At 38.9% G+C, this 23377-nt stretch overlaps 2 protein-coding genes across 11 annotated transcripts in view; one reads left to right on the plus strand and one right to left on the minus strand.

The window, feature by feature from the left end:
* Positions 1 to 23377, plus strand: part of LOC138745470 (tetraspanin-3-like) — a 437564-nt gene that overhangs the window by 99947 nt on the left and 314240 nt on the right. The window lies entirely within an intron of this gene.
* Positions 1 to 23377, minus strand: part of pstpip1a (proline-serine-threonine phosphatase interacting protein 1a) — a 107596-nt gene that overhangs the window by 47799 nt on the left and 36420 nt on the right. For 7 of the 8 annotated variants that reach the window (XM_069902537.1, XM_069902539.1, XM_069902538.1 and 4 more), the window contains exons 4-6: positions 16625 to 16659; positions 5303 to 5409; positions 1159 to 1221 (exon numbers count right to left, since the gene is read on the minus strand). In XM_069902537.1, coding sequence (XP_069758638.1) covers positions 1159 to 1221; positions 5303 to 5409; positions 16625 to 16659 — 205 coding nt within the window. Of the gene's footprint in view, positions 1 to 1158; positions 1222 to 5302; positions 5410 to 7016; positions 7153 to 16624; positions 16660 to 23377 lie in introns of those variants that run through there. The other variant, XM_069902540.1, reaches the window with a different exon arrangement.

Consider the following 23377-nt stretch of genomic DNA (forward strand, 5'->3'; position numbering starts at 1 on the left):
AGGAGAGGGGAGGATGGAGAATGTTTTATTCATTGCAGGTACAGAGAAAGAGGTGGCTATTCAGCCCATCGAGTTCAAGATAGCAAGAACAATCCCATTATCCCACTCCTCCGCAGTAATTCTCTACATCTTTGGGACCTGCTGGAACTGTCTGTAACGCATATCCCTTTGAACACCGACATCACTTCAGAGAGCAGTTAATGGGCAACCACGTTACCGTCAGTATGCAAAGCTGTTCAGGTAAAGGTGAGACATTTCATTCCTTGAAGCACATCAATAAAGCCAGATGCGTTTGTAATGGAAAAATCGACAGTCTCAAGGTCCCCACTTCTGATAGAGGCTCTTTAAACCTGATGTGCATTTGATTAACTGTTTTAATCAAACATCATGCATTGTAGCATTTGAACTCCAGTCCAGTATCACCATAATTAACCCACATGTGTTCTTCAGAACTAAGTTAAAAGTTCAGATTTATTGTCAAGGTACATACATGACATCACATACAACCCTAAAATTGCTTTTCCTGCAGGTCAGACAGAATTTCTACTTATCCATAGTGCAAAAAAAAATACAGAAGAGAGATATGTAAACATAGAAAGAAATGTAAGCAAACTGTACAATACAGGGAAAAGAGTCCGTAATCAATAATGTGCAAAGTGATAATTCTTAAATGAGTCTGTTGCTTGGGATACTGGTGGCGGAGGAGTAGCAGCAGTCCCTGTACCTGACCTGGTGGTGCAAATGTCTCATTCGTAGTAAAGAATGGTTAGCCATGGAAATGAGAAGGTTATTTGTACCATCAAATCAGGACACCCACTTCTAAACAAAAGGGGAAAATAGCCTGAATTTAGTATTTTCTTTATTGCTCCAATAGAGGAAGTAACCATTTACCTCAACGTGCTCTTTGGAAAAGGTTCCCAATCAATACCTTCCCCTTCTCTTATCCAGAACCCATTTGCAAAGGAACTATTTATTTGTTTTAATATTAGAAAAATAATTCTTGTTGAAATATTATAATTATTAAAAGTACAGACTAAATGTCTTGCATTTTTGTCTCGACTTGAGGCACTGAATTGCAGATCAAGTTTGGTGACCTCTGCCGTTGCTGGGGCCACGGGCAAGTTGTGGTTGGTCAATAACCTTGCAATTCTGGTTTACCTTGACAGTTTTCTTGTACAAGGCCACCTTGTTCTTCTGCACACGTTCCATAGAATTTTCAAACTGTTGGGAAAATAAGCCACTGTTAGTACAGCTTATAAAATTTACCAATAGACTGGGTGTGTAGAATCGTGTAACTACACACATAAGGGGAGATCATTTTGTAACATAGATGTCCAACATCGCCCATGGATCTTTGCTACAATAAACAGATCTGTGTCGGGTCTTACGATTTTTTTTAAAGCCTTCAGTCATGCGCCGCATAACGTCTGTTCGGGCAATGTCCGACCGTATATATATGTCAGCGGCCCCATAAGGTTATAATAGAGTTCATAAATCCCGATCGGAGAACCGGAAAAAGTGGACGTAACCGGACGTAGTGAATGCAACAGTTTCCCACACACAACACATGTATCTCATGTCTCTTGTATACAAAGCGATTGCACTGCCAAGTGTATAATTGTACAGTACATATATAACTTGCAATACACGACTTGGTAGTCATAATAAATGCCTTTGCTACTGGCTTATGTACTGTACTTTCTATTGTTGTTTTAATGTGAACTTTCCCTACTTACAAATAAAATGTTGACCGTTTAACGGTATATACTTTCGACCAGCAGGCAGCAGCATCCAATCTCACACATCGCGCATCTCTTGAGTGTTGTAATTTTGCTAAACATACAATATGGTGTTTGCACAATGTCCTATTTCATAGAATGTAGCATGGACGTTAAGCTTTACACGACTATATATACATACACACAAGGAATATGTCTGTACCTTCTCCTTTGCTAACCCTGCATCTTTATCGTAGGTTCGTTGAGTGAAGACCTTCTGAGAATGAGGGAGCCAGTCTTAGCTGGCATCCCTTTTGCAGAAGAGCATTGCACAGTGGAGCAGTGTTGAAGACCAGGGTCTAATCCTGAACTCTGTATGGAGTTTGCATGTTCTCCCAGTGTTCACGCGAGTTTCCACATACATCCCAAAGACACCAAGATTAGTAGGTTAATTGACCACTGTAGTGTGTAGGAGAATGGTAGGATCTGTGATGATCGATGAATTCATGGGGAGAATTTAAAATGGGATTCAAGTAGGTTCACTGTAAACAGGTAAAACACGATGCTGGAGAAACTTAGCAGGTCAGACAATGTACTTTATGCAGCAAATATAAAGGTACATAACCAATGTTTCAGGGTTCAGCCCTTCATCAAGGTGTGAGCAAAATGTAGACAGGCACCCAAACAAAAAGGTTTTGTTCAGGGGCCTGTCTACATTTTGCTCGTACCTTGATGAAGGGCTCAATCTGGAAAAGTTGGTTACATATCTTTATCTTTGCTACATAAAGTACACTTTTCGACCAGATGATTTTTAATTATTTTTAAAATTTAGACGGACAGCTTGACAACAGACCCCTTTGGCCCATGAGGCCATGCCACCCAGTGAACCGACATAGAACGGTGGGAGGAAACCCATGCAGTCATGGGGAGAACGTACTAACACCTTACAGACACACCGGATTCGAACCCCAGTCCCGATCGCTGGCGCTGTAACAGCGTTGCACTATCTGTGCTCAGTGGCGGATTAACCATTAGGCAGAGTAGGCTTAAGCCTTGGGGCCTGGAAGGGAAGGGGGCCCGAGAGCAAAAAAAAGGTTTAATTGAGTTTACACGTGAGTATTTTGGAGGATATTTCAATACTTTTGCGTAGATTTTTTTCGTATCTGAAATATTACAATTACTGTTTTCTTTCCTAAATTAGGCTCCACACATATAAACATTTAGAAGTAATGGTTGTAGGGCTTTGTACTTCAGCCGCAAGATTGTGTTTACCATAATGACGTTATTACATCATGAGTTGGCGTTAACATGTGCATGTACAGGTTGAAGACGGGGAGCGAAGCCTGTTGGAACATGATTGCCAGTATTGTGAAATCTATAAAATGTGATGGTAAACAGAAACGTTATTTTAGTAAATCCATGCTTTACCCCTCCTTAGCTCAGCCTAGGGGCCCCGGGTGGTAGTAGTTAATCCGCCACTGACCATGCACCTGTACCGATGGAGTTTCTCCAGCATTGTGTTTTTACTTCAATCACACGATCTGTAGAATTTCATGTTTTACTCATTGCCAACAGGTGGTTGATTGGAGTTTGTCGGCTGAAGCGCCTGTTTCTGTGCTGTGATTCTCTCCTCTTATAACACCCCAAAGACTGAATATCCTGAAATGTTCTCAAATGCAAGGTATCAAATGTGTTTTGGATTAATTTTCCAACACTGAGTTCTACCTGCTGCAGTCACAGAATGTTTTGGTGCATCTATATAGTGCAGGAGCCTGAAGACACCTACTCAACAGTACAAAAAATAGCTTCTTCCCCTCCGCTATTGGATCTCTGAACGGACAATGAACCTATGCTCACGACCTCACTTTTTGGTTTTTTTTTGCACTGTTTATTTCTTTTAAATCTTGCATTGACAGAATTGTAATTTACAGTCATTTTGCTCCTTGTTTTGTACGATACCAATGCCGCAAAACTACATGTTTCATGGCGCGTGTTCATGACAGTAGACCGGATTTTGATTCTGATGCAATGTGTACGACAATAAACTCATCATCATCCTATTTCTTTAGGAAGTACTTATTCAAGTTCCAGGGCCTCCTCGAAACCCCATTGGTTGGGCTGACTGGACATCCTTCAGTGATGGGATCCAGTGAAGCCCATTCATCCTCTTGAACGTTTCCCAGTGAGGCTTGCCTCCAAGTGCTCAGCGGGGCTTCATAAGATTACGCACAACCATTTTCCCTTTCTGAGTGAATTGCTAACCCCACTTTTGTGGAAGATACTTGAAAATCAACTATCAATTTAAATCAACAACTTTGTAATGGAGAGAGTGGAGAGCACCAATTTCTTTGGAGTTCACTTAACTAGTGACCTATTGTGGACACATAACATCTCCCCACTTTTCAGGGAGGGGCAACAGTGACTGCACTTCCTAAGAAGACTGAAATGGGTGAGGTTACTGGCCGCCATCATGTCAACCTACAAGAGCTCTATTGAGAGCATCCTGGCTGGCTCTATCAGGGAGGTATGCTTGCTGCAGATAAATGGATTGGAGATCAATCCACAGGACAATAAAGAATGGCAGAGAGGATCACTGGAGTCTCCCTCAACCCACCACCCCCCCAACATCGATGTGATCTACCAGGATCGTTGTCTGAAAAGGGTGCACAAAATCTTCCACCTCGCAGACCACATCTTTCAGATGCTCCTGTCGGGGAAGAGATCCAGAAGGGTCAGAGCCAGCACCACCAGGCTAAGGAACAGCTTCTTCCCACGGGCAGTGAAAACGCTGAACGACCAAAGGAACTGCTCCCACTGACCCACCGAGACTCTCATATTCATGAAACAGTATTTATTCGTATGTGTGAATACTCGTCCTGCATATGTATGTTATGTCTGGTTGTGTGTCTGCATATTTTGCACCAAGGAGCAGAAAACACTGCTTCATCAGGTTGTATTTGTGCAATTAGATGACTATAAACTTGACTTGAAATGCCAGGAAAATACGGTCACTGGATACATTGAAGAGGAAGTGAAAAATCAAAATAGCTACAAAGAGTTAAACTATTGAAGTAATGAATAACTAACTTGTTTGCATTTGTCATTTCCCTGAAAGAACAGAAACACAGCTCATGGTCAGATCATTTCCAGTTGTGTTGTCCAACTGAAATTTAAATGCTTTTGAGAAGGTCAGTGAAAACTTGCTGATCTTGCATTACTTTTCATACCCTCAAAGGAGTGAGGTTTCATCAAATCACAACGTGGCACCTCCTTCCAACATGTAATAGGCCACCAATTCTGGACAAACACAACCCAAATCACGACCATTGAAGCAATAATCTCCAAGTCACGGTTAGCGCAATGCGGTTACAGCGATCGGGACCAGGAGTTCAAATCTGGCACTGTCTGTAAAGAGTTTGCACATTCTCCCTGTGTCTGCATGGGTTTCCTGCTCTGGATTCCTCCCACCCTCCAAAATGTACCGGGGGTTGTAGGTTAATTGGGTGTAATTGGTTGTCATGGACTGATAGACTGTGCTGTCTATCTAAATTTTTAAAAAAATTTAATTCATCACCCATGTTTACCTTCTTTCGTGTCTCCTTCTGTCTCTCCCGGAAATCCTCCAGATGCTTTGCCTCCTCCTTCAACTTGGCTCCCAGCTGAATGTGGAGGTTTCCGACATTTTCCAACTCTGTAACACCCAAAAATGCAGCAAATGTAATTTATTTAAATCTTGCATCTTCTGCCCTCATTGACACCAGTTTGCCACCTCAAATAATACAATGGAACAACCTTTGGTCTGTGATTTCCTCCACGGTATGAGACAAGGCACGCTGTGTAGATGGAGAGAAGGAACATGTTGTGCGCGTGAGATCACATCCACACAGAATGCAAAGGCCCAGGTTGGAACACTCAGGCTTCACATGGGGTTAATTTCTTTTCACTTGCTGGGTAAGAGATACAGTACATGCCATTGTACAAGATGACTCATGTACAAGACGATCCCCAGCTAAAATGTAGGTTTTGAGCTATACTCGCTGTACAAGACGACCCCAAGTCTGGCACTTCCCGCTGACCAGTGAGTTGATAGTGTTGGGTACATTTAATATACTAATTCTCAATATTTTCAAAGCAAATTACCCAGTAAGGGTTTGAATTTTATTGACATATTTTAAAATAAATCAAAGTAGGTCCCTTCAATAGGCCATTTAAAACCTGTAGAGAGCTGACGGCAGGTGACTGGGTGGATGGACCCTGCGGGGAAGCACTGAGCCTTCGCTGTTACGGTTCGGATTTTATACTTGGTGTTTAAGGCGACTCATGGTTTTGGGGTGACATTTTTAATTTTCAAGGACCATCATATACGGTAAACCCATTCAGCCGGAGATGGCTATTCCTCATCACTTCATTCGCAATGGCCTAGGGCTCTGTTTCCCACAGATGAATAGTAGGTTCCCACCAGAGCGATGCACACGACTGAAGTGCACTTGGAGACATTGGGAAAAAAAAATCCCAGTTTTTGATGAAGGATTGACCATTCGTGGTTTAATTAACCTATCACAGGGCATAAACTGGGTCCATGTTTCCATTTTATGAGGACATTGCTGGGACTCGGGAGGGGGGGGGTTCTGGAAAGGTTGAGTAGGCTGGGCCTTAATTCCTTGGAATGCAGGAGGATGAGGGTGATCTCATCGAGGTGCAGAAAATCATGGGAGGAATAGATCGGGTGAACACAGAGAGTCTTTCGTTCACGGAAGGGGACATCGAGAACCAGAGAACATAGATTTAGGTATGGAATGGGCTACCAGAGGAGGCAGTTGAGGAGGATACATTTTGCAACCTTTTCCGTATATACTCATGTAATAGTTGATCTCGTGTAAAAGTTGACCCACTGCCCCCCCCTATTTTTGGCCCCAGCCGCCCGCCCATCTGAGCTCCTGATGACCTGATCGTAAATCCTTGCCTCAGATGCCCGCCCATCCAAGCATCTGATGCTCCGACCGCGGATCCTCACCTTGGCTGTCTGCCCACCTGAGCTCCTGAACAATGGAGGAACAACACCTCATCTTCTACCCTCCAACCAGATGGCATTAACATTGACTTCTCTAGTTTCCATTAGAACCACCCCCATCCTCCTCTCCCTACCTCCTTTCCCCCAGCTCTCTCTCCCTCTTCCCTATTCCCAGTCTTCTTTCACAGAGCCGAAATCAATTCTCACCTTTTCTCTTATCACATCAATTAACACCTTTCTCCCATTTTTACTCCTTTCGCTCTACAGTCTTTAATTCAGATGCCTACCTGCTTTTAGCTTATGTCTTGAGGAAGGGCTCAGGCCCGAAATGTCGGTAATATATCCTTTCCTCCCATGGACGCTGCGAGACCAGCCGAGTTCCTCCAGCATTTCTGCATTTTTACTGCAACCACAGTGTCTGTGGTTTCCTTTTTTTTAAATTTTTTAATTTTTCACACTATGAACCATATTAACCAAAATACACACAAACATTTCCCTCTTGAATATACACAGTGTCATTTTCTCCCCTTTTTCCCCCTCCCTGCCCTCCCTCCTTCACCCCCCTCCCCACCCACTAAACGTTCAACATATACAATACATTAAACCATGTCATCACACAATGAAAATAAACAAGAAAATTGTGTCATCTACTTTTACACACTGGGTCAGTTCATTTTGTCTTCTTCTCATTCTATCATTTTAGGGGGTGGAGGTCCGAGGCAAGCCCTCTCTGTAATGTTCCATGTGCGGTTCCCAAATTTGTTCAAATAATGTGACTTTATTTTTTAAATTATATGTTATTTTTTCCAATGGAATACATTTATCCATTTCCATGTACCATTGCTGTACTCTCAGGCTCTCTTCTGATTTCCAAGTTGACATTATACATTTTTTTGCTACAGCTAAGGCTATCGTAATAAATCTTTTTTGTGCTTCATCCAATTTGAGGCCTAGTTCTTTACTTCTTATATTACTTAGAAGAAAGATCTCTGGATTTTTTGGTCTGTTGCTTTTTGTGATTTTATTTAATACCTGATTTAGATCTTCCCAAAACTTTTCCACTTTCTCAATGCCCAAATTGCATGTACTGTTGTTCCCGTTTCCTTCTTACAGCGAACACATCTGTCTGATACTGTTGGGTCCCATTTATTTAACTTTTGGGGCGTGATATATAGCCTGTGTAACTAATTATATTGTATCACGTGTAACCTCGTACTTCTCATACTTCCGGAGCATAGCTTTTCCCATTTTTCATTTTTTATCTTTATGCAGACTTCCATATTCCATTGCATTCATGACAGGGGCCAACCCAGTGACCTAGGTAGTCGAACCACCTTCTGACCTCCAGTACTATCTGCATGGAATATGTACGCTCTCTCTGTGACCACACAGATTTCCTCTGTGCGTTCCAGGTTCCTCTTGCTTCCCAGCTATGAGGGACTGGTAGCTTAACTGGGCCCTGTAAATTGCCGCTGATTTGCAGTAGAACAAGGAGGAGATGAGAATGTGTGGAGGATAAAGCAGGACTAACTTTGAGAGCCAGCATTCTGGAGGGGGAGGGCGATCAGCCAGATGTCATGGTCCACTTGGGGACCAATGACATAGTTAGAAGTGGGGATGAGGTCCTGAAGAAAGAATATATGGAGTTAGGAAAGAAGTTAAAAAGCAGGATGTTAAGGGTGGTAATCTCCAGATTGCTGTGCCACGCACTAGAGAGGGTAGGAATAGGAAGAGGTAGAGGTTGAATGCGTGGATTTGTGGATCATTGGAATCTCTTCTGGGGAAGGTCTGGCCCGTACAAAAGGGACGGGCTGAACCTGAACTGGAGGGGGACCAATATCCTGGCAGGCAGGTTTGCTAGAGCTGTTGGGGAGGGTTTAAACTAGTTTGGCAGTGGAGTAGAATCAGAATGAGAGTGCGGCGATTAGGGTAGAAGAACCACCTAGATTTGAAGGGAGAGAGAAACCAGAATGTTAAAGTTAATGAAGGAGGGTGGAGTAGTAAAAGTAGATGGAAATCAAAGGAGTGCATGTGGGGACATTCAAAGCAAGGAGCATTGCAAGAAAGGTGGATGAGCTTCGAGCATGGATTGACACAGGAAAATATGATATTGTTGCCATCAGTGAAACTTGGTTGCAGGAGGGACATGAATGGCAGCTAAAGGTTCCAGGATTCTATTGTTTTAGGTGTGACAGAACAGGGGGAATAAAAGATGAAGGAATCACATTGCTTGTTAGAGAAAACATTACAGAGGTGCTACTGGCAGGATAGATTGGAGGGCTCATCCAGTGAAGCTTTTTGGGTGGAATTGAGGAATGGGAAAGGCATGAAAACACTAATGGGGGTCTATTATAGACTACCTAATGGGCTATTAGAGGAGCAAATTTGAAAGGAGACTACATATATGTGTAATAAACATGAGGTAGTGATTATAGGAGATTTTATCTTTCCACACATTGACTGGGATGTCCATACTGTAAAAGGGCTGGATGGGTTGGAGTTTGTCATATGTGTTCAGGGAAGTTTTCTAAATAAATACATGGAAGAAACAAGAGAGAGGGCTGTATTGGATCTCCTATTAAAGAACGAGATGGGCCAGGTGACAGAGATTTGTGTTGGGGAACAAGTTGGGTCTAGGGATCATAATACTATTATTTTTAGTTTAATTATGGAGAAGGATAGGGCTGGACCTAAGGTTGAGCTTGATTGGAACAAGGCAAATTTTGAGGAGATGCAAAAGGATTTCGAGGATGTGGATTGGGATAACTCATTTTCAGGAAAAGATGTAACAGATAAATGGAGGATATTCAAATGGGGAATTTTGAGAGCACAGAGTCTGTCTGTTCCTGGAAAGTTTGAAAATATAGGGATCCTTGGTTTTCAAAGGATATTGGGAACTTGGTTCAGAGGAAATGGGATGTGAACAACAGGTACGGACAGCAGGGAATAAACAAGGTGCTTGAGGAATATAAGGAGTGTAAAAAAAATCTTAAGAAAGAAATTAGAAAGGCTAAAAGGAGATATGAGGCTGCTTTGGCAGGTAAAGGTAAAAATAAATCCAAAGGGGTTCTTCTGGTACATTAAAAGGAAAAGAATAGTGAAAGATAAAATTGGGCCCCTTGAGGATCAGAAGGGTAGGCTATGTGGGAAGTCAGAAGAGATGGGGGAAATTTTAATGATTTTTTTTCTTCATTATTCACTAAGGAAAGGAATATTGAGCCAGATGAAGTCAAGAAATCTGGTAGTGAGGTCATGGATAATATACAGATTAATCAGGAGGTAGTTCTGACTATTTTAAAGAGATTAAATGTAGATAAATCTCTATGATGGAGGTTAATGTACAAATAGTGAGGGCTCTGACAGAGAAAGTGCAGAGGAGATTTACAAGGATGTAGCTTGGGGTTCAGGGTTTGAGTTACAGGGAAAGGTTGAGCAGGCCGGGACTTTATTCCCTGGAGTGTAGAAAATTGAGGGGTGATTTGATAGAGGTATTTAAAATTATGAGGGGGACAGATAGTCAATGTGGACAGGCTTTTTCCATTGAGATTTAGGGAGATTCAAACAGGAGGACGGATTGAGATTGAAGGGGGAAAAGTTTATTTTTTTAATTAAAATTATTATTTTTCACACCATAAACCACATTGACCATGATACATACATTTTCCTTTTCAAATATATACAGTGCCATTTTCTCCCCCCCTCCCTCCTCCCATCCCACCCTCCCTACCTCCCCCCCATCCATTTAAAGTACAAAATCTAAGATACATTAAACCAGTCAAACAATGTTGTCATTCAATAAAAATAAACAAGAAATTCCACTGAGTCCATTCTTTTCATTTCCTTCTCCTTTCGTTAATTTAGGTAGTGAATGTCCCCGGTAGGTCTTCTCTATTGTGTTTCATGTAAGGCTCCCATATTTGTTCAAATATTTCAATATTATTTCTTAAACTATATGTTATTTTTTGGTAATGGAATACATTTATTCATTTCTATATACCATTGTTGTATTTTCAAATTATCTTCCAATTTCCAGGTTGACATAATACATTTTTTTGCTACGGCTAGAGCTATCTTAACAAATCTTTTTTGTGCACCATCCAAATCAATTCCAAATTCTTTGTTTTTTATGTTACTTAGGAGGAAGATCTCTGGGTTTTTTGGTATATTGTTTTCTGTAATTTTATTTACTATTTGGTTTAGATCTTCCCAAAATTTTTCTACTTTCTCACATGTCCAGATTGCATGAATTGTTGTTCCCATTTCTTTTTTACATCGAAAACATCTGTCAGATACTGTTAGGTCCCATTTATTTAACTTTTGAGGTGTAATGTATAGCCTGTGTATCCATTTATCATACGTAACCTCGTATTTATTGTATTTCTCATCGTTCCAGAACATAACTTCTCCCATGTTTCCTTTTTTATCTTTATATTTAAATCTTGTTCCCATTTTTGTTTAGTTTTACCATTTGTTTCCTCATTCTCCTTTCCTTGCAGTTTAATATACATATTTCTTATAAATCTTTTGATTGTCATTGTATCTGTAATCACATATTCAAAGTTACTTCCCTCTGGTAAACTCAGACTGCTTCCTAATTTGTCCTTCAAGTAGGATCTCAATTGGTAATATGCCAGCACTGTATCTTGAGTTATATTGTATTTATCTTTCATTTGTTCAAAGGATAATAATCTATTTCCTGAAAAACAATTTTCTATTCTTTTGATCCCTTTTTTCTCTCATTCTCTAAAGGAAATGTTATCTATTGTAAAAGGGATTAACTTATTTTGCTTCAATATTAGTTTTGGTAATTGGTAATTTGTTTTATTCCTTTCTACATGAATCTTTTTCCAAATATTGAGTAGATGATGTAATACTGGAGAACTCCTATGTTGTACCAATTTTTCATCCCATTTATATAATATGTGTTCAGGTATCTTTTCCCCTATTTTATCTAATTCTAATCTAGTCCAATCTGGCTTTTCCCTTGTTTGATAAAAATCTGATAGGTATCTTAATTGTGCGGCTCTATAATAATTTTTAAAGTTTGGCAGTTGTAAGCCTCCTTGTTTATACCATTCTATTAATTTATCTGGTGCTATCCTCGGTTTCCCCCCTTTCCATAAAAATTTCCTTATTATTTTCTTTAACTCCTTGAAGAATTTCTCCGTCAAGTGTATTGGCAATGCCTGAAATAGGTATAATATCCTTGGGAAAATGTTCATTTTAATACAGTTTATCCTTCCTATTAGTGTTAATGGTAAATCTTTCCAATGCTCTAAATCGTCCTGTAATTTTTTCATTAGTGGATAATAATTGAGTTTATATAGATGGCCGAGATTTTTATTTATTTGTATACCTAGGTATCTTATTGCTTGCATTTGCCATCTGAATGGTGATTCCTTCTTAAATTTTGAGAAATCCGCATTATTCATTGGCATTGCTTCACTTTTATTTACGTTAATCTTGTAACCCGACACTTCTCCATCCATATTCCTTCAATTTCTTATATAATTCTTTTATTGATAGTTCCGATATTCCTTGTCTTTTATTTTTATCCCTTTTATATTATTTTCTGTTCTTATCAATTCTGTTAGTTGTTCTATAGCTAACACGAACAATAAGGGTGATAGTGGGCATCCCTGCCGTGTTGACCTGCTTAAGTTAAATTGCTTTGATATATATCCATTTACTCTCACTTTTGCCAATGGCCCCTTATATAATGCTTTAATCCAATTAATATACTTCTCTGGTAAACTGAATTTTTGCAATACTTTGAATAAATAATTCCATTCTACTCTGTCAAAGGCCTTCTCTGCGTCTAAAGCAACTGCTACTGTTGGCGCTTTACTCCCTTCTACTGCATGAATTAAGTTAATAAATTTACAAATATTGTCTGTTGTGCATCTTTTTTTAATAAATCCAGTTTGGTCTAGATTTACCATTTTCGGTACATACTCTGCTAATCTGTTTGCTAATAGTTTAGCTATTATCTTATAATCTGTGTTAAGTTATGATATTGGTCTATATGACGCTGGTGCGAGTGGATCTTTCCCTTGCTTTAGTATTACTGTAATTATTACTGTTTACATGAATCTGGTAAGCTTTGTGTTTTATCAATCTGGTTGATTACTTCCAGGAGGGGAGGAATTAATAAATCTTTAAATGTTTTATAGAATTCTATTGGGAATCCATCCTCTCCTGGTGTTTTATTATTTGGTAATTTTTTTATTATCTCTTGTATTTCTACTATTTCAAATGGTTCTGTTAATTTATTTTGTTCCTCTATTTGTAATTTCGGTAGTTCAATTTTAGTTAAAAATTCATCTATTTTGCCTTCTTTCCCTTTGTTTTCAGTTTGGTATAATTGTTCATAGAATTCTCTAAAGTTTTCATTGATCTCCGTTGGATTATATGTGATTTGTTTGTCATTTTTCCTTGATGTCAATACCATTTTCTTAGTTTGTTCTGTCTTAAGCTGCCATGCTAGGATTTTGTGCGTTTTTTCCCCTAGTTCATAATATTTCTGTTTTGTCTTCATTATGTTCTTCTCCACCTTATATGTTTGTAGTGTTTTATATTTTATTTTTTTATCTGCCAATTCTCTTCTTTTAGTTGTATCTTCCTTCATTGCTAATTCTTTTTCTATATTTACTATTTCCCTTTCCAACTGCTCTGTTTCCTGATTATAGTCCTTCTTCATCTTGGTTACATAACTTATTATTTGCCCTCTAATGAACGCTTTCATTGCATCCCATAGTATAAACTTATCTTTCACTGATTCCGCACTTATTTCAAAGTACATTTTAATTTGTCTTTCAATGAATTCACTAAAATCCTGCCTTTTAAGTAGCATGGAGTTTAATCTCCATCTATACATTCTTGGAGGGATGTCCTCTAACTCTATTGTCAATATCAAGGGTGAATGGTCCGATAATATTCTAGCTTTATATTCTGTTTCTCTCACTCTTTCTTGCATGCGAGCTGATAACAGAAATAGGTCTATTCTTGAGTATGTTTTATGTCTACCCGAATAATATGAATATTCCTTTTCCTTTGGGTGTTGTTTCCTCCATATATCCAAAAGTTGCATTTCTTCTATCAATTTAATTATAAATTTGGTTACTTTGTTGTTTCTGTTAATTTTTTCCCCAGTTTTGTCCATATTTGAATCCAAATTCAGGTTGAAATCCCCTCCTATTAATATGTTCCCTTGCGTATCTGCTATCTTCAAAAAAATATCTTGCATAAACTTTTGATCTTCTTCGTTAGGTGAATATACATTGAGTAGATTTCAAAACTCCGAATATATCTGACATTTTATCATTACATATCTCCCTGCTGGATCTATTATTTCCTCTTCTATTTTAATTGGCACATTTTTAATAATTAATATAGCTACTCCTCTTGCTTTAGAATTTCTTGTGCTCCAATTCAGTTAAATGTTTTACTTGCACAAATGCTATATCAATTTTTTATTTTTTCAGTAAATTTAGCAGTTTCTTCCTTTTAATTTGGTTATGTATTCCGTTAATATTTAAAGTCATATAGTTCAGCGTAGCCATTTCATACTTTGTTTATCTTCCCTTTCCGTTTCTCCATCATCACCTTTCCTTCTTATCCATTTTTGCTTTCTTGTTTTGAACACTTTATAAGACAACATTTCTAAAACATCAAACATTTTCCTTATTCTCCTATTTAAAACTTCTTTAACCCCATTCTCCCCTCCCCCTCCTGAGTTGCCCTTTATCCCTTGTCGGGCAACCACATCTCCCCTCTCCATTTGGATTGCGAATTCACTCGCAAACGTCAACTGATTTTGCAGTGACCGTAACTCCTCCCCACCCAGCCCCCCCAGAAAAGATTTCAATTTTCATATGTAACAAAGGTCACTCTTTTAATTCCCTCCTTATTCCCTCTATTCCTTTCCCTCCCTTATTAATTCTTGTCTATATATATTTTCCTCTAAATACGGATACATTCATGTATACACACTATATATATACACACATATACCCCTTTACACACATACATATAGTTCGTGGTCATTTTTACTCTCATTACATGTCTTCATCTCTCTGCTTGTTTTGTAGTTGTCTGCAAATTTCCTTGCTTCCTCTGGATCCGAGAATAGTCTGTTTTGTTGCCCTGGAATAACTATTTTAAGTACCGCTGGGTACTTTAACATAAATTTATATCCTTTTTTCCATAAGATCGTTTTTGCTGTATTGAACTCCTTCCTCTTCTTCAGGAATTCAAAACTTATGTCTGGATAGAAAAAAAATTTTTGACCTTTATATTCCAGTGGCTTTTTGTCTTCTCTTACTTTCTTCATTGCTTTCTCCAATATATTTTCGCTTGTTGTATATCTTAAGAATTTTACTAAAATGGATCTTGGTTTTTGCTGCGGTTGTGGTTTCGGGGCTAAAGTTCTTTGTGCCCTCTCTATTTCCATTTCTTCCTGTAATTCTGGTCTTCCTAGGACCCTGGGGATCCAATCTTTTATAAATTCTCTCATATTCTTGCCTTCTTCATCTTCCTTAAGGCCCACTATCTTTATATTATTTCTTCTATTATAGTTTTCTATTATATCTATCTTCTGAGCTAACAGCTCATGTACCTCTTTAGCTTTTTTATTAGATTCTTCTAATTTCTCTTTTAATTCCTCTACTTCCATTTCTACAATTGTTTCTCGTTCTTCCATATTTTCCACTCTTTTTCCTATCTCTGACATGGCCATTTCTATTTTATTCATTCTTTCTTCTGCATTCTTAATTCTTCTTTTTATCTCATTAAATTCTTGTAATTGCCATTCTTTCACTGATTCCATATATTCTTTAAAAAAAGCTACATCCATTGTCTTGCTTTTCTCTTCTTCTTCCATTTCTTTCTCTTCTTCTTCTTCCTCTGGGTTGACCATCTGTTGTTTCCTTGTTTTCTTTTTACCCTCTTCTTTCTTGTTCTCGTTATTGTCTGTGTTCTGCACCTGTTACTGTGCTGCAGGTGTCTCTCTCAGCTGTGGAGATCGACTCCGCAGCTGTTCCCCCCTCCCGTCAGTGTGTTTTTTTTCATGCGCATCGCGCATGCGCGACTCTTCGCGCATGCGCGGTTGCGCACTTTTACTCGGCTCTGCGAGCCATTTTTGTAGTCCCGAGCCCGGGACCGCCACTGACCTGAGGGAGCGGGCCTCTCTCTCCGCGGCGGGCCTCTTCGGACAGGTAAGGCCTTCACCTTCTTCTTCCGACATTTTTTCTTCCTCTTTTCTTCCCGTTGTTTTCGACTTTTCTCTCTTCGCTGCCATTTTCTTCTCACCTTTATTTTTACTTTATTATAGATTTTAATCTTGTACCTTTGTGCTTTGTGTGTTTTTTTTGAACTTTTCCAGAGAGGGCTGGAATTCCCTGAGCGGCCACTACTCCATCACGTGACTCCTCCTCAAGGGGGAAAAGTTTAGGGGAAACATGAGGGAGAATTTCTTCACTCAGAGTGTGATGGGAGTGTGGAACGAGCTTCCGGCCAAAGTGGTAGATGTGGGTTTGATTTTAACATTTAAGGAAAAGTCGGGTAGGTATATGGACGAGAGAGGTGTGGAAGGTTATGGGCCGGGTGCAGGTCAATGGGACTAGGTGTGAGAAGGTGTTCAGCATAGACTAGAAGAGCCGAACTAGGAGGTTTCTGTGCTGTAATTGTTGTATGGTTGTATAATTATAAGGGCTTATTCCCCCGCTGAACTGCTCTGCAAAAACAAATCTACAGCACGGGATTATTTTGTGGGCTATCAAACACAGATTCAAGTTCATTTTAAAATTTAGAATTTGCATCTGAAATGATTTACGAGGAAAAATGCTGAGAATTATCATTGATACATGCCATAAACAGTCAAATTTTCATTACTCACGTTTCTTTAGGGTGTCAAAGGCTATTTTCAGTGTACTGAAACAAAGGAAAAATGTAGTCATCGATTAGTAAGTGTTTAGACCTGCTTTCTCATTGCTGTCAATACGTCATTTTGGAATAGGTGTTGCGTGAGATTAAAAGTTATCCACGTGATTTGTTTAATAAAATTCTGTAATGCAATACGCTCGAGTCTGGCGGCCAAATTTAAAAATTTTTCACCCCACCCCCAAGATAGCACACAGCTGAAGCACAAGGGTATTGCTGCATTGTTGGAAATCTCCTTCAAAGAGACAGGTAGATAAGATCCTATCTGTCTGTTTCAGAAGATATTAAATCTACAACAAAGGTTATTGTTGTTATAGAGCAAGTGTACCAGGAGGCACAGTATGGTTGGGGCAGCACGGTTAAGATAGCGGTTAGTGCAACGGTGTTACAGGGCCAGCAATCAGGACTGGGGTTTGAATCCAGTGCCGTCTGTGAGGAGTTTGTAGATTCTCCCCTTGTCTCTGTGAATTTCCTCCGGGTACTCCATTCAAAACATACCATGGGCCAAAGGGGCCTATTACCACCAAATCCTTCTCCAAAACAGAAACCATTCTGCCTCATTTCTGCAGCAGGGATCATGGTCCTTCCTACATTCTTCTCCAATAACCATGGGGTTCACAATTAAATATAGAGTAGAGTAGTTCTAAAGTACCAATATTATTGCATGTGGATTTGGTACATCACGAAAGGCTCTTGCAAATTTCTACAAGTGCACTGTGGAGAGCATTCTGACTGGTTGCGGTACTGTCTGGTATAGAGGTGCCAATGCACAGGATTGGACAAAGACTACAGAGAATTGTGACATCAGCCAGCGCAATCATGGATATTACTCTTCAATCTAGAGAGGGCATGCACAAGAGATAGCATCTCAAGAAGGCAGCCTCAATCATCAAGGACCCACTCCACCCAAGCCATGCCCTCTTCACACTGCTCCCATCAGGAAGGAGGTGCAGGAGCCTGAGGGTGAATACCCAGTGGAACAAAAACAGCTTCTTCCCCTCCACCATCAGATTTCTAAACAGACAACGAACTACAAACATCGCCTCATTTTCTCTCCTCTTCTGCACCATTTATATTTTTATCAAAATATAATTTATAGCAGTTTTGCACCTGCCACTAAACAACAAATTTTGTGACATATTCATGATAATAAATTTTGACTCTTCTATTAACATTTCTTTGTATTAATTTTATAACAAGAATCTCTCAAATCTTATACAAAATGTGGAATTTTCAAAAAATCAAATGAACGTTGCAAGGAACTCATAATGTGAGCTTTATTCCAGAAGCATCACTGGATATTCATGCCCTTGACCTTCAAAACGTACCACTTCTAGTTCTGTTTCAAGAGTTCTGAAGCAACGATGTTCATTTTTGATTGCTTTCCCAATAGTTACCCCTAGAAGTGTTAACAACACGTTCTGCTCAATCTTGGAGACAGTTATCTGGTTTCAATGCATTTGGGTTTTTTTTAAATATAAATGCAAGCAATGTCATTTTGAAACAGCAAGCACAAAATTAGATGCTGCACCAGCTTCCTTCTTTCTGACGTTCATGGCTTTTTTGATGTCATTTGTTTACTGGCTTCTCAACCTCCCTGGGGGTTCAGAAGTAGTCTGCATCTAAATGAGATCTCCACCCTGAGATCTTTTCCAAATGTATTAACCAAAGGAGATCCCTGTCCTAAATTCCAAGAGATTACCAACCACTAATATTTAAAACAGTAGTACCATAAGGAGAAAGGTTTCAACAACTGAAGCAATGTGAAGGTGAGCGATCTGATAAAGCAATAGTTTTTCTCTGGGATAGAATCTTGTGTTTGCATCCATCCAGATCATCTCATACTAATCTCAGAAGCCAAGGATGGGACACAGCACAGAAACAGGCCCTGCAGCCCAACTCGTCCAGCTGATTAAGTTGCATATGTAAGATGGTCCCATTTAACAAAGAACATTATTGCACAGTACAAGCTCTTCAGCCTTCGAAGTTGTGGTGACGTAAACAAAACTCTTCTCACCTCACTCCCTCTATTTTTCTTTCATCCATGTGCCTGTCCAAGAGTCTCTTAAATGCCCCTAATGTTTCAGCCTCCTTCAAGGCATTCCTGGTACCCACAACTCTCTGTGCAAAACATTTACCCCTGATGTCTCTCCTAAACTTTTCTCCCTTTGCATTGCATGATGTCCTCTGGTGTTTGCTATACTTGCCTAGGAAAAAGGCACTGGCTGTCTATCAGAATCTTGTGGACCTCTACAAAGTCACTTCTTACCCTTCTTCACTCCAAAGAGAAAAGTCCTAACTCTGTTAATCTTGGTTCATGAGACTTATTTTCCAATCCAAGCAACTTCCTGGCATAGCTGCTATAATGAGGTGAACAGAACTGAACACAATATTCTAAGTGTGGTCTCACTGAAGATTTGTAGAGTTGTAACATGACCTCTCGACTCTTGCACTCAATCTCCCATTAATGAAGCCCAGCATCCCATAGGCCTTCTTAACTGCCCTATCAACCTGTGCAGTGACCTTGAGGGATGCATGGATTTGGACTCCAAGGTCCCTCTATTCTACAACACTGTTCAGTAGATGACCATTAACCCTGTATTCAGCCTTCTGGTTTGACCTTCCAAAATTCATCACCTCACACTCATCCTGATTGAACTCCATCTGCCATGTTTCTGCCCAACCCTGCATCCTGTCTGTATTCTTTTTTAACCTACAAAACCTTCAATACTATCAACAACTCCTTCAACTGCAAACTTGCTAACCCATCTATTCATCTAGGTCATTTATAAAAATCAGAAAGAGCAGGGGTCCCAGAACAGATCCTCGTGGACCTCCAGGCAGAATACTTTCTGTCCACTACTACTCTCTGCTTTCTACAGGCAAGCCAAGATTCCAGGGATCCCATGTCCATGACTTTCTGAACAAGTCGCTCACGGGGTCTGCATTTGACCCATATCCTTTTAAATCTTTCATCTCCACATCCGTGACTCAGAACAGTCCATAAACAATTAAAAATAGTCTAGAACCATAGAACATTTTAAAGATAGTGTGCTTGATGTAAATAAGTTTTTTTTTTGAAGTATTTTTTTCCATTAACCCATATTTGGTCTGTCTCCAACTATTTTAAAACTGGTATCTATTTTTTATTATTGTACAAATCTGGAAACCAGTTAAAGCAAAAAAAAAATTCTGATTAAAAAAAAATCATTTTCAAAGGTTGAATGAAAGGGAAAGCCAGCATTCAAAACATGTTTTTATAGTCCCAGAGAATTGAAACTTTTTCAGATATTATTTTCCAGATATGCATCAAACAAATCCCTTTTTTTTTCATGCAAACAATGAACTCCTGGAGAAACTCAACATCTCCAACACAGCCTGCTCAGTAAATGCCGCTGAAATAATGTTAGCCCATCTCTCCACCCTCATGCTGAAGTATTTCACCAAAATTGCACAGAACATATTCTTGCAGGACAAGTGGAATTGATGATGTATTGGAACTGCAGCCTAGCAAGAATAGGTTGTAGCAGATCAACATCAAGAGTTAATCTTAAGGAGGAGTCACGTGATGGAGTAGTGACCGGTCGGGGAACTCCAGCCCTCTCCGGAAAAGTTTTTAAAAAACACAGAAAACACAAAGGCACAAACACGAAAATTAAAATACAGTGAAAGTAAAGGTGGGAAGAAAATGGCAGCAAAGAAAGAAAAGTCGAAAGCAACGGGAAGAAGAGAAGAAGAAAGGACGTCGGAAGAAGAAGGTGAAGGCCTTACCTGTCCGAGGAGGCCCGCCGCGGAGAGAGAAGCTTGCTCCCTCAGGTCAGTCGAAGTCCCGAGCTCGGGACTACAAAAATGGCTCGCGGAGCCAAGCAAAAGTGCGCAACTGCGCATGCGCGATGCGCAAGACAAAAAAACACTGACGGGAGGGGGGACCAGCTGAGGAGTCGATCTCCACAGCTGAGAATGACAGCCACAGTACAACAACAAGAAGAGAACATAGAAAACAACGAGAACAAGAAAGAAGAGAGTAAAAAGAAAATCAAAGAAACAGCAGATGACCAACCCAGAGGAAGAAGAAGAGGAAGAACATAGAGAAATGGAAGATGAAGGGAAGGGCAAGACAATGGATATATATTTTTAAAGAATATATGGAATCAGTGAAAGAATGGCAATCACAAGAATTTAGTGAAATAAAAAGAAGAATTAAAAGTACAGAAGAAAAAATGAATAGATTAGAGATGGTCATGTCAGAGTTAGGAAAAAGAGTGGACAAGATGGAAGAACGAGAAACAGCTGTAGAAATGGAAGTAGAGGACTTAAAAAAGAAATTAGAAGAATCTAATAAAAAAAGTTAAAGAGACACAAGAGCTGTTAGCTCAGGAGATAGATACAATGGAAAAATATAATAGAAGAAATAATATCAAGATAATGGGCCTTAAGGAAGATGAAGAAGGCAAGAATATGAGAGAATTTATAAAAGATTGGATCCCCAGGGTCCTAGGAAGACCAGAATTACAGGAAGAAATGGAAATAGAAAGAGCACATAGAACATTAGCCCCGAAACCACAGCCACAGCAAAAACCAAGATCCATTTTAGTAAAATTCTTAAGATATACAACAAGAGAAAATATATTGGAGAAAGCAATGAAGAAAATAAGAGAAGACAAAAAGCCACTGGAATACAAAGGTCAAAAAATTTTTTTTCTATCCAGACATAAGTTTTGAACTCCTGAAGAAGAGACAGGGGTTTAATACAGCAAAAGCGATCCTATGGAAAAAAGGATATAAATTTATGCTAAAGTACCCAGCGGTACTTAAAATAGTTATTCCAGGGCAGCAAAACAGACTATTCTCGGATCCAGAGGAAGCACGAAAATTTGCAGAACAACTACAAAACAGACAGAGAGATGAAGACAAGTAACGAGAGCAAAAATGATCACGAACTATATGTATGTGTGTATATGGGTATATACATATATATATATATATATATGTATGTATATATATATATATATACACACAGACACACAGACACACACACACACATATATATATATATAAGTGTGTGTGTATGTATATATACATATATATATATATATAAGTGTGTGTGTATGTATATATGTGTGTACATGAGTGTATGCGTATTTAAAAGAAAATATATAGAGTATAGATAAGAATTAATAAGGGAAAGAAAGGGAAGAGAGGAAGTAAGGAGGGAATTAAGAGAGTGACCTTTGTTGTAAATGAAAATTAAAATCTTTTCTGAGGGGGGCTGGGTGGGGAGGAGTTACGGTCACTGCGAAATCAGTTGACGCTTGCGAGTGAATTTGCAAATCCAAATGGAGAGGGGAGATGTGGTTGCCCGACAAGGGATAAAGGGCAACTCAGGAAGGGGAGGGGATAGTGGGGTTAAAGAAATTTTAGATAGGAGAATAAGGGAAATGTTTGATGTTTTAGAAATGTTGTCTTATAAAGTGTTCAAAACAAGAAAGCCGAAATGGATAAGAAGGAAAGGTGATGATGAGGAAATGGAAAGGAAAGATAAACAAAGTATGAAATGGCTATGTTGAACTATATGACTTTAAATATTAATGGAATACATAACCAAATCAAAAGGAAGAAACTGCTAAATTTACTGAAAAAATAAAAAATTGATATAGCATTCGTGCAAGAAACACACTTAACTGAAATGGAGCACAAGAAATTAAAGAGAGATTGGGTAGGACACGTAACAGCAGCGTCATATAATTCAAAAGCTAGAGGAGTAGCTATATTAATCAGTAAAAATGTACCAATTAAAATAGAAGAGGAAATCATAGATCCAGCAGGGAGATATGTAATGATAAAATGTCAGATATATTTGGAGTTTTGGAATTTACTCAGTGTATATTCACCTAACGAAGAAGATCAAAAGTTCATGCAAGATATTTTTTTGAAGATAGCAGACACGCAAGGGAACATACTAATAGGAGGGGATTTCAACCTTAATTTGGATTCAAACATGGATAAAACTGGGAAAAAAATTAACAGAAAGAACAAAGTAACCAAATTTATAATTAAATCGATGCAAGAAATGCAACTTTTGGATATATGGAGGAAACAACACCCAAAGGAAAAGGAATATTCATATTATTCGGGTAGACATAAAACATACTCAAGAATAGACCTATTCCTGTTATCAGCTCGCATGCAAGACAGAGTTAGAGAAACAGAATATAAAGCTAGAATATTATCGGACCATTCACCCTTGATATTGACAATAGAGTTAGAGGACATCCCTCCAAGAATGTATAGATGGAGATTAAACCCCATGCTACTTAAAAGGCAGGATTTTAGTGAATTCATTGAAAGACAAATTAAAATGTACTTTGAAATAAATACGGAATCAGTGAAAGATAAGTTTATACTATGGGATGCAATGAAAGCGTGCATTAGAGGGCAAATAATAAGTTATGTAACCAAGATGAAGAAGAACTATAATCAGGAAATAGAGCAGTTGGAAAAGGAAATAGTAAATATAGAAAAATAATTAGCAATGAAGGAAGATACAACTGAAAGAAGAGAATTGGCAGATAAAAAAATAAAATATGAAACACTACAAACATATAAGGTGGAGAAGAACATAATGAAGACAAAACAGAAATATTATGAACTAGGAGAAAAAAACGCACAAAATTCTAGCATGGCAGCTTAAGACAGAACAAACTAAGAA

Source organism: Narcine bancroftii, chromosome 11, assembly GCF_036971445.1.
Source record: "Narcine bancroftii isolate sNarBan1 chromosome 11, sNarBan1.hap1, whole genome shotgun sequence".
NCBI classification, from domain to species: domain Eukaryota; kingdom Metazoa; phylum Chordata; class Chondrichthyes; order Torpediniformes; family Narcinidae; genus Narcine; species Narcine bancroftii.